This window comes from Atractosteus spatula, chromosome 11, assembly GCF_055471065.1.
Source record: "Atractosteus spatula isolate fAtrSpa1 chromosome 11, fAtrSpa1.hap1, whole genome shotgun sequence".
NCBI classification, from domain to species: Eukaryota; Metazoa; Chordata; class Actinopteri; order Semionotiformes; family Lepisosteidae; genus Atractosteus; species Atractosteus spatula.
The window spans coordinates 27,207,236-27,219,405 of record NC_142716.1 but is presented as its reverse complement, the minus strand read 5'-3'; the positions used below and the strand labels follow the sequence as shown (position 1 = coordinate 27,219,405).

General features: G+C 38.2%; 1 protein-coding gene across 1 annotated transcript; it reads right to left on the bottom strand.

The window, feature by feature from the left end:
• Positions 1-1,013: 1,013 nt before the first annotated feature.
• On the bottom strand, positions 1,014-6,404 carry LOC148823765 (deoxyribonuclease-2-alpha-like). The gene is made up of 6 exons (XM_088928127.1): positions 6,400-6,404; positions 5,587-5,752; positions 5,333-5,417; positions 4,023-4,187; positions 3,311-3,502; positions 1,014-1,351 (listed from the first exon to the last, which is right to left on the bottom strand). Exons 1-6 carry the CDS (start codon positions 6,402-6,404, stop codon positions 1,014-1,016), a joined length of 951 nt encoding a protein of 316 aa, XP_088784253.1.
• Between the last annotated feature and the right edge of the window lie 5,766 nt (positions 6,405-12,170).

The following is a 12,170-nucleotide window of genomic DNA, read 5'->3' as shown; positions in this document are numbered from 1 at the left end:
ATTAGAGACATGCCTGCTTTTGCAAGTGCCAGCTTGATAATGGTTTAAGTTCCTCAGATATTTTTTAACTTCAGCTAGGCGTATGGCCTTTGACTTAAAAATCAGTAAATCATTAAGGAATGCTGGAAGGTTTAATAGACTTAAGATATTCTTACCAGATCGAAACACCAGCACGGCACTGTAACCTTATTCTTTATAAAAATGTGAACATAAACTCTCTCTTTTAAACTGTACAGGCCTATTACAAAGCCAGTCGAAGTGGACAGCTCCACAGAGTAAACAGTCATATAATCCAATGCTTCAAGTTGATCAATAATGTAGTAACTGTACTGTATATGAAGATGTGGTGATTGTTTTTATTTAACCTTATCCACCTGTTCTGAAAAGCATAGGTTGTCTTGTGTTTTGCAATACGTAGTCTGTGGTGTTATTGATTTAGCTAGTAAAAATATATATATTACTCATCCATTGTGTGGTTTCTGTGTAAAGTGTTGTCAGCATTACACTATTAATATATTACAATACTGCTGTGAAAACAAACTTATTGATTATGTTTAAAAGACACTGGAGATCACTTGCATTTGCAATATTTTGAGAAAAGTGTAGTGTTGAAAGCTAATACACACGTATATTCCCCCCCGATATATTCAGTACTTCATTCAAAAAATGTTTTTTTAGATGCATGACTTCCTCATGATACATATCCTTTCTAAATACATTTTACTTTTGCTATTAAGGTCAGTACTGAATAGTTTTGGAACATGTAAAGGTTTATTCCATGCTGAAAAGAGAAGAAAAGAAACAATATTTCAGCTGTAGAGTCTTCTTCAGGTGTCAGTTCCCGTTTCTTTTCTTCTCTTTTGCAGCCTACGCGTGTTGACGCACTACCTACTTGAGCTACTGCAGAGTTTTCTTACATATTACTTACCACCATTTGCTTTGACTTGGAAAAACTATGCAGTATCGTTTGAAAAGCAGCCCTTTCTTGTTCGTCTATTTCTGCCAGCCACGTGTTACTGGCAGTCCTCAAATGTGTCAACTACTGTGAGGAAGGCCTTCCACACTCCAGGCCTGCTTGTGCACACAGCCCCGCCTCCTCTTCTCGTTTGACTGATCTCTTGGTTCGTGTCCGCGATGCAGGTCCAGTGCGGACCCCCGCCCTTCGTCACACACCACTTGGAGTGGTCCACCATGATGCCGAAAGGCCTGGCCTCTGGCAGCTGCATCGTCGTCACGTTGTACACCTTGTGCGCCACGGAGCAATTCGACGGCAGAGGCCGATGAAGCTTCCCCCAACTTTTGGCAAAGAAGTCGTCTCCTAAATAGTTAACCAGCAAACCCGAGTAGAGATCTGAAACGGAACAGAGTCACAGGTTCCATGTTAGAATCTGTCCCAGGCACACTTTCTACCCAACCAAAAACAGGAAGTGCACTTGCTACCAAAACGTCAAACTGGAACCGAGAACAAGTGAATGTGTATTTCTCCCCCCCCTCTCTGAATGCTGTACTGTACTGGCTGCTACCCAGAACGTTCTTTTTTAAATCAACACCACCAATATACAGTAGTTCAAGTGTGAAGTGTGACATATTGCTTTTGAAGGGCGGTGTTTGAAACTTACTGGATTGTTCCTTTTCTACATAACCTTTATTTTAAATGTATTTAAATAAAATATGACAACCGTTTCCAATAACCTTTAAAGTAACAGCAGAATGAGATCCTTGGATCAATTAATCAATTTCTTTTCAAAACTAGTTGAGTTTAATGGAACAAACTGCACGTGTTATTTAAGTCCTGGTTCCTTTCAAGAAACAGCAGGATGAGATCCTTGAATGAACTACTAAGAAATTAGCTAAATGGGCCAAATGTAACCTCTCGTGTTCTTAGGTATTAAATGGTATCTAAAGAAGCTACACAATTTATATTTTTATCCTTTCTTATGTTTAAATCAACATACCAAGAAAAAAACATTTGTTTTAGATTGTTGTATGAATAAAAGATTGAAATATTCTATTAATCAATTTCCTCAAGAATTGGGCTTTACAGAATGTTAATAAAGCACCTACAAACTACCTCAGACACAAATCCTAAACCTAAATTACTACTGAATATAAATGAATGCTTTACTAACATCCCATAAAATCTCTGTTGAAAGAAAGCGATGCTATGAAACCTTAAATCTAAAGTGTAACCGCAGAACCATGTAGGAAAGTTCAGTTGCCAGGTGGCAGATTGAGAAAGTTTCACCAAAACGAAGTCTGCTTTTTTATATAAATACATCTTCAATTGGGAAAGGCTTTGACTAAAAATAAACTGGATATTGTTCCAACAAAATCTTTGTGAGAAAGTGGGTCTTGCTGGCTAGAAACGGCCAACATACAATAGAGTTAGACTTTGTAAAAATTAAATAAATTCAGATTCTGAGAGGCTCAATAAGTGCTTGTTCAGAGTAAATCAGACATTGTTGTCCGAGTTTCAGCAGTGATACATAATTCACAGAATACCAACACCAACAGGGCTGGGCACTTTGGGATATCCAAGCGATCTCAGACGCGTCCGATAACTGCAACCTCTATGACCAGCTGGGCACCAGTGCTCTTGTAGTGTTGTCAGTGAAAGAAACATCATTGGTACAACTTATGCCAACTCCGACACTTAGCATCACTGTGGGGCTGTTATAGCACATATTTTGAAGGAATAAGTACATTTCGTCATCTCTTCCAAGCTGGTACTGGTCTGGAACTGTGATAATTCATTTGTGATTTTAAAATGTAGAGGCATGCAAAAAATTAACTATTGATTCCAAATATCTAAAATGAGAAAAATAGCTGATGTGACATTTTCACTTCTCCAGGAACAAACTGCAATAATGAAGCACAGAGATTGTTTATGGATCATGGCAACTGTGTTGTTCACTACTGTTTCTGTATTTTGAATTGGAGAATAGTTTCTAAAGAAGCGATCAGTTGGGAAAAAAACGTGATCCATAGACTTAACTGATTTTTTTTGCAGACTCTAGCTCTGCCTTGGCGTTCTTTTTCTGAACACTGACAGGTTTTGTGCCTTCGCAATGTTGTTTCCCCCCATCTCACACATTGTTTGAGCAGCTTTTGAAAAGAAATGCGAATGAAGGGGGATGTCTGAAGTAAGTTGTAGAACAGAAAAATACGTTTTGTTTAATCTTAAAACCAATATCTGGCATTGGTATGGGTGGTAGTGCCATTTGCATAAGGGAAATTTCAGATCAACTTGCATTTATCAGAAACTTCATGAAAAGGAATTGAGATTCGAGAGGGAAGAAGTGGTGCTCACCGTCGTTAAATCTAGAGTATTTTGCAAAGCTGGTGAAAGTTTCCCCTGCTAAAGATGTCAGGGGCAGCTGCATAAACCAAGGCTCTTTCCTGGGATAGCATGTTCTCTGAGCCACACACTGAAGGTCTCTGTGGAAGGTTTGGGGGATGTGATAGTCAAAAGAGTATACATGGATATACTGGAGTTGCACAGCTGTAGAGACAAGAATGAAAAATAACCAAGAGTAAGCATGGCATTTTCATACATCCAGGTCAAATGCCCCCTTTCTTTTTCCATTAGTTTGGAGAGTTTCCTTTATTTATTTTCATTTGTTAAACTATCCTCCAAGTTCTGAAATGTTGACATACATTTTCAGCAGCCACCATACACATCATTTAGATTTAATTAGAAAGTCTAAGGCTATTTCGGTATTTATTTTCATCTGTATACACAATGAGGTGTAAGTCTATTAGTGTCCACCTATTCTCAGGGTTATATTAAGCGTGCATATGAAATTGAACCACCAACAGATAATAACAGAATAGACTGGTTTTTGCCCCACAGGTAAATTTAAAATAGGAAAAGAACAGGTGCACCAAACCAGAACAAAAACTGCCAATACTTGAATCTTAAAATCTGGAAAAATTGTACCAAAGGCTTTCAGAAAGTGATAGACAGCTGCGATGTCAATGCCATGTACATACTAAAGCTGTATGTTCATGTGAACGCCTACCTATGTCCTTGAAGGTGCTGTATGTGTAAGTCCCGCAGAAGAAGGTCTGTGAATTTTCATGCCCACTGGAGGGCCAGAATGATGTAGAATGATTTTTCACATCTGGAAGCTCTGGGGTGCTGTGAACCAGCCACACTCCTGTCTGTCTGTCTAACATCACAATCCCTGAAAAAGGTCACACAAGATACATTCAAATCTCAAAATTTGATCGTTTTTGATCCGTCTGTTTTTTCAGTTTCAATCTTTTTAAAGGACAAGTCTGCTCTTTTTGAACAGAGTCCATTATCAAGCCTGCTTCCAGCTGACGAATTCAATTAATCAATTCAGTTCAAGAATCAAACAAGAACTGTATAATTGATCAAACTAAACAAAAAAACTTCTATTTTGGGCTAATTTCAATTCTCTTAATCTGACTTTTGGCTTTTTTGTCCAACCGAATTTAACTGAACATACTTCATGGCCAAAAGTCAGATTAAGAGAATTGAAAACCATAGTCCAAAATAGGACTATTCTTAATCCTATTAATTATTTTCAGTTCTCTTGAACTGACAATTGGCCATGAAGTATGTAGATTTATTTCTTAATCTCAACAATTTAATTTACTGTATTCATTTAGAAATGGGCTACTGTAAATTCAATTCAATAGAAACCTAGAGCCCAAAACAAGCATCTTTAGTTTTGTTTTACCCAGCAGATGAATCTTTTATTATAAACATCAGTATTATATTGACTTACAGAAGTGTTTTTAAACTCAGTGATTTTCACCAGGAGAAAAAGCTCTGATGGCAACAGATTTGTTCTTAGCTTATGTGATGCCTCAGTAAAAGAAATGTAAATGGGGAAAAAAATAATGAACAAAAACAAGATGGAAATATATACTTTAAAGCTTTATGATTCAAGTTTTAAAACCAGAAAACACAGAAAGCTGGTGTTGGTATTCTTCAGAAACAGTACAGTATATACTTCGGACGTGCCATCATGTCTTGACCATATTGAGTAAATCATAAAATAAATGTTTTCTACTGAATCAATGATTTGGACAAAATCTGCAGAATCACACATGTAAATGTTCTACCCTGAAATAGTGTAAATTTTAAAATATTTTATTTTAGATATATATAAAATGAACAATTCACATCCTGCATATGTAGCAAACATTGCACTTGGCTTTAATCATAGCAATAAGCAAGCAAACCCAGCAAGTATTACGGATACAATTATATTGTTTGTTGTGCTGTCTATGATGTTTTCCCCCCCCCCCCCCCATTTTCTGTGTCCTTCTGTCTTGTACATTATAAAATGTTACTTACCTTTGCTGTGTCCAAAAGATGAAGGAGCAGGTTTAAATGACTTTGGAGGTTGATCGTTGTATAGAAGATACCCAAAGTCCACAGTCTTTTAGGAAGGAATATAAAAAATATCAATACAAAGTCTGTATTTGTATTGCACAAAAGGCTTTTGAATTATAAGAGAAACCTGTGAAAATAAACACATCGAAAAGACAATGTATATCCTGACCTCACTTTCTGGGAGATGACACAGATTATAAATAAAGGTTTCTTACCTTTTTATGAATGTAGGACAAAAAAGGCTGCAAAGTCTGCCCCACTGCACTCTTGGAGTCATTCACCAATTTCTTCCCATATACCCAGCCATTGGTATGGTCATCCATGTAGAGGTATCGCAGACCTCTTCCTTCATCGTGGTCTGGCAGCTTATACAGAATAAACCTGTATGATTCCAAAAACACATAAAAGAGTATTACATACTGTATACTGCTCTAGAACTGTGACACTGTACAATGTGTCCTGGGTGTTGGACAGACAGTGTTAACTGTTGTGATCACTAGAAAATAAAAAGGGCACTTAAACAATACTAGTGTCTGTTGCCAGTCTGTGGGTGCACTGGTGCTTCTGGGAGATGAACAGAACCTGTGGCAAGAGAAGAAGGGTCAAGCAGCCTTGATCATTTCTAGGTGATGTAGTGGCCTACAAAGCGAAAATAGCTCTTGTTTTTAGGGGTCGCCCATGTTTGACATGAGCATTGTGGAAAAACTGGAATAATCTTATGCGATTAGAGCTCATTTTCTGCATTTTAAACCAGCAGAGCTCTGTAGAACTGAACTGCAGCAGTTGACAAAGAGTCAACAGTTGACTAAAAGAAGCGAGGCAAGGCAAGCATCTCACAAACATTACTCAACTCAAGAATACATTCTGGTGAATCGTTTCAAAACGAACTATTGAAAGGAAAAAAACACTTTAAAATCCAATAGTAATTTCTTTATGACAAAAAAAAATCATAGACACTGTACCCTGGATTTACAGATGCAGCCATTCAAAGTGCGCGGCACAGGCACATACCGGGGGTAATTGGCTACGTCATCGCGCATCGTGACGCGAGATGACGCAAAATACCGCGGTACGTGATTGGTTGACCGACAGGGGCACTCGTGGTGCATTGGTCGGTCGTAGAAAGATTTAAATGTCTTTACTGTGCCCGTTTAAGTATTGAATATTTATATGGAATTTTACCCCTGAAGGGAAATCTTAGTAGCTGAGCATAAAAAGAATAGGAGCATACTGTAACGCGTGTGAAGGCCATAAACGATATTAATTTTGGAACATAAACATACAGTATATGGCTGGTCTCTGTACTTTAAAGAAAAAATACACACCAGTATTCCATTTCTCCCTAAACATTTTAAGCATCGAAGTCCTTAACTAACGTGATACCGCAGTTAACAAGCATACTTTTAGAATTTGCTTAAAAGGGAATATAATATGGAATCGCGTATCTAAAGAAATTAATAACGATATAATTATATTCATGTACCGCAACACAAAAATGTGTAAGAACGCTGTACGATGTCTGTTGATAATGTTTCTGTAGGGCTTTTTCAACACTCCTTATGTGGCCTTGCCAGTGGCGCTGTGGGTTAGGTTCCCGACTCACACATCAAACGTTGGGTGTTTGAATCCAGCTGGAGCCATGACTCTTTTTTTAACAAACATTTCTTTGAAAAAATAAAATAGGGTTAGTGTTAGGGTTACTGTCAAACTAAATCAACAATTGATTTAAGGACGATCTGTCAAAGTGCAATGAAATACAATATTGTTGTTGTTGTTATTGTTGTTTTTATCCTGTAAAGCGTTTTGAGAAGCCACCTTTAAAGGCGCTATATAAAAGCGCTGATTCTTATGGAATGTGTTTTCTTTCTTCTTTTTTTCAGCATGGAATAAACCTATTACTTGATTCTTATGGATGCCCGGTTCCGCCGGGGATTCAAAAAAAACCCCATGGAATCGCGTACAGTATCTAAGGAAATAGCAGTATAACCTTATTCATGCACAAACAGTGGCATGTTACATTATTAATTTGGGTGTCTCCTCTTGCCAGAAAGCTATAAATTGCATTTTGAGTGCGGTTTTTGACTTTTTTTAAATTACAACCCATAAATAAAGCTGATACTGTTTAGACTTTTAATTATTTAAAACTGTATTACAGCAGCACAATGCACAATGCAACGTAAATCGCTATCTTTGTCTTCTGCGTAATAATGTTCACCTCTCTGTCCAGCAAACTAACAATAGTAATAATAATGAACTTTATTGTATATAGCGCTTTTAAAGGTGGCTCCTCAAAGCGCTTTACAGGATAAAAACAATAACAACAATACTGTTGGCTGGGCAAACGATTTTTTTTTTAAAAAGAAATACAAAATGAGATATAATGATGTGTTCCGGCTTAGACATTAACGAAGAGCATAATGAAGGTCATAAAGGTCATAAACGATATTAATTTTGGAACATCAACATATTATGTAAACTGTATGTTGCTGTTATTGGTATTTTAAAGAAAAAATACTGTAAAATCCTGGGTTCGGTACAATGTTTCAGGCATTCATGTGAAGGACAACAGAGCTTTTACTGGCCGATTATCAAACTTTATTGATAAATCAAAAACAAAAACTATCCGACCAAACCAGAAAAAGAAAAAAAGAATAACGGACACAGCGCGAGCCTGCATTCTCTCCTCAGCCGTCCACACCACACTTTTCCCTGGGTCAGAGATTAAATAAGACTTCACTCGCACCAAACAAATTACCACACACTTAACACTGAACATGTTAACCCAAATATGTCTCACAATACTTTTATGGTACATTACTTTGCTAAAATGTATTTAAAAATAAAAACGATTACAAACGCCAGCAGAGAGAGAGACACACACAGTTCTTCATTGTCAAAAAGTAATTGTGTTTTACTTTGTCAGCACCCAGACAAACGCAAACGCGTTATTAATGAAATGCTTTTATTCATTCTTAATCGAACTCACAAGTTGTCATCTGCTGTTGAAGCTCTGTGAGACTAGACTCACACATGGCTAGACTTGACTATTTAACCATGAGATTATGTTTATGTTTATTAATCTTCCTTGTTATGCACTGAGAATGATAAGCACCCCAAACACGAGGGCGGCGTAGAGGTCGGCTCTGGCTTTCCCATCTATACCGATGCACTGCAAGTACAACCCCCCCTCCTTCTCTTGAGTGATGGGCAACAGTTGGATATCTGGGAGAATTGTTCGTTCCACTGGCGTCTGTGAATTCCGCTGTGTAAACGGTGCTCCCTGAGGGGAGACAGACGGCGGGGACAGCGTCAGCCAGGTCCTGGGCGGTGGTGAGCAGAGAAGCCGGGATGGAGTGTCCTGAGGCGGTGTGTGCTCTGGGGGGGGCAGAGCTTCCGCCAGGCATTGCAACCTGCGCAGTGGGGGGAGGCACTCACCGGGAGACAGCTGCTCAAGCGTTTGACTGCCGGTACACACTGTCTCCGGCTTCTGCATCTTCACGAGTGTCTCTAACCTCCCAATCCTCCCCTGTAATGCGTCGTACTGCTCCCGCTGCTGCCGAAAAGTCTCCATACCGGTGCTGCCTCTACAGGCTGGCACCCTTGAAAGCTGCACGTATGCGACTTCAATTAACACCAGTATTAAATGTATTACACTGTATTAATCAAGCCTTGTTTCCTTGATAATAGTTTATCTGTTCTTGCATATTGACATAGAACTTGAACCTTACTGCATGTACAGTGGTGTGAAAAAGTGTTTGCCCCCTTCCTGATTTCTTATTTTTTTGCATGATTGTCACACTGAAATGTTTCAGATCATCAAACAAATTGAAATATTAGACAAAGATAACACAAGTAAATACAAAATGCAGTTTTTAAATGAAGGTTTTTATTATTAAAGAAAAAAAAATCCAAACCTACATGGCCCTGTGTGAAAAAGTGATTGCCCCCTAAATCTAATAACTGGTTGGGCCACCCTTAGCAGCAACAACTGCAATCAAGCGTTTGCGATAACTGGCAATGAGTCTTTTACAGCGCTGTGGAGGAATTTTGGCCCACTCATCTTTGCAGAATTGTTGTAATTCAGCCACATTGGAGGGTTTTCAAGCCTTAACCGCTTTTTTAAGGTCATGCCACAACATCTCAATCGGATTCAGGTCAGGACTTTGACTAGGCCACTCCAAAGTCTTCATTTTGTTTTTCTTAAGCCATTCAGAGGTGGACTTGCTGGTGTGTTTTGGATCATTGTCCTGCTGCAGAACCCAAGTGCGCTTGGTTCGAACAGATGTCACGAACAGATGGCCGGACATTCTCCTTCAGGATTTTTTGGTAGACAGCAGAATTCATGGTTTCATTTACCACAGCAAGTCTTCCAGGTCCTGAAGCAGCAAAACAGCCCCAGACCATCACACTACCACCACCATATTTTACTGTTGGTATGATGTTCCTTTTCTGAAATGCTGTGTTACTTTTACGCCAGATGTATTGGGACACACACCTTCCAAAAAGTTCAACTTTTGTCTCGTCAGTCCACAGAGTATTTTCCCAAAAGTCTTGGGGATCATCAAGATGTTTTCTGGCAAAACTGAGACGAGCCTTTATGCTCTTTTTTCTCAGCAGTGGTTTTCATCTTGGAACTCTGCCATGCAGGCCGTTTTTGCCCAGTCTCTTTCTTATGGTGGAGTCATGAACACTGACCTTAACTGAGGCAAGTGAAGCCTGCAGTTCTTTGGATGTTGTTGTGGGGTTTTTTGTGACCTCTTGGATGAGTCATCGCTGCGCTCTTGGGGTAATTTTGGTCGGCTGGCCACTCCTGGGAAGGTTCACCACTGTTCCATGTTTTCGCCATTTCTGGATAATGGCTCTCACTGTGGTTCGCTGGAGTCCCAAAACTTTAGAAATGGCTTTATAACCTTTTCCAGACTGATAAATCTCAATTACTCTGTTTCTCATTTGTTCCTGAATTTGTTTGGATCGCAGCATGATGTCTAGCTTTTGAGGATCTTTTGGTCTACTTCACCTTGTCAGGCAGGTCCTATTTAAGTAATTTCTTGATTGAGAACAGGTGTGGCAGTAATCAGGCCTGGGTGTGGCTAGAGAAATTGAACTCAGCTTTCCAAAGATGTGATAAACCACAGTTGATTTATGTTTTAACAGGGGGGCCATCACTTTTTCACACAGGTCCATGTAGGTTTGGATTTTTTTTTCCCTTAATAATAAAAACCTTCATTTAAAAACTGCATTTTGTGTTTACTTGTGTTATCTTTGTCTAATATTTCAATTTGTTTGATGATCTGAAACATTTCAGTGTGACAAACATGCAAAAAAAAAAGAAATCAGGAAGGGGGCAAACACTTTGTCACACCACTGTACATGTACTGGTACAATGGAATCCTTACTTACAGAAAGTTATGATAGTTATGATCGGGTGTGAATGAGGAATGTTGAATGGTATTGAATAGTTTGACTTTTGTGAAGGCAAATCCATGAGAATATTTTGTGCTCTAATCCTGCATTTAACATGATAAATCAAGTTAAAATAAGTTCCCAGATGCTTCCCTAGTTAATCTACTGTTCTTATCATAGTTTACTACAGTAAGCAACACTAGATCATAACCTTGTCGTGTGGTTTGGTAAGCCTTCAAACTAATTTTCTTGAAACACATAATTACAATACACTGTATAATAGCAGAATAACAATAACATCTTTTAACTGGATTTGATTGCTTTCAGAGTTCTTTTATAAGGATTGTGCCTTTGTTTCTAAGGTTAACACTGTCCTTTCATTACAGAAGTATCATGAGGTCCAAGCAAATAAACACACATGCACATATAAGTGACAAGTAATAGGTTTATTCCATGACGAAAAGAGAAGAGAGAAAACACAACGTTTCAGCTGTGAAGCCTTCTTCAGGTGTGCAGGTGTGCCTTCTTCTTTAGCACACCTGAAGAAGGCTTCACAGCCGAAACGTGTTTCTCTCTTCTCTTTTCAGCATGGAATAAACCTATTACTTGCTCCTTTGAAGACTACACATGCTGACGCAGCTATCCACCTGAACTAGTTGCACATATACAGTAAGTGTTTGCAAGTCTGTATCTATATATTCCTGGTAATATGCTTCTATTTATGTAGTAAGAAAGCAATCAGAAGAACTTTTTATAAAGTATTCTTGGTAAAACTCATCAAATCATCTCACTTTTAAATAACTTAAAAAAGTTGCCTGATCACTTTCTTCTTGCTACTCTTTTGATAAAGAGGTATTGTTGTTTTTTTTAGGATAATGAAATCATTGTGAGAAAGATGTTTTAAAGAATTCTACAGGATATTTTAGCAAGTTAGCGAGATAACACTAGTAAGGACCCTGATAATTAGATACTAGTTATTTTTGTTTGGAAGTGTATCTTAGCATTTCAGAGAACAGCACAGCATGGCATAGAAAGTGATGCATTTGTATCACTATATTACGAATATTCTTTCAAATCATAATCAATTTTTCTATATTAAACTATAAGAAAAATTCTATAATAAAATCAGTATAAAATTAACACGGATTTATTGTTCATTAGATTTAATGTCTGCTAAAGACTTATAATTATTAATTATAAAAGACCATGTTATGGCAATTAGAATTTCGAAAGTAGTGGAGTATAAGTGGCTCAGCACTGGGAATACACGTTCTTTGATGGGCTGGAAAAGTCCTGTACATCACTGTGTAGGGTCAATAGGTGTATGACTGTGTAAGAGAGGTTGGACAAACCTGGGGTCAAAGGTCATGGGCGTGAGCAGAAATGTACAGATAAA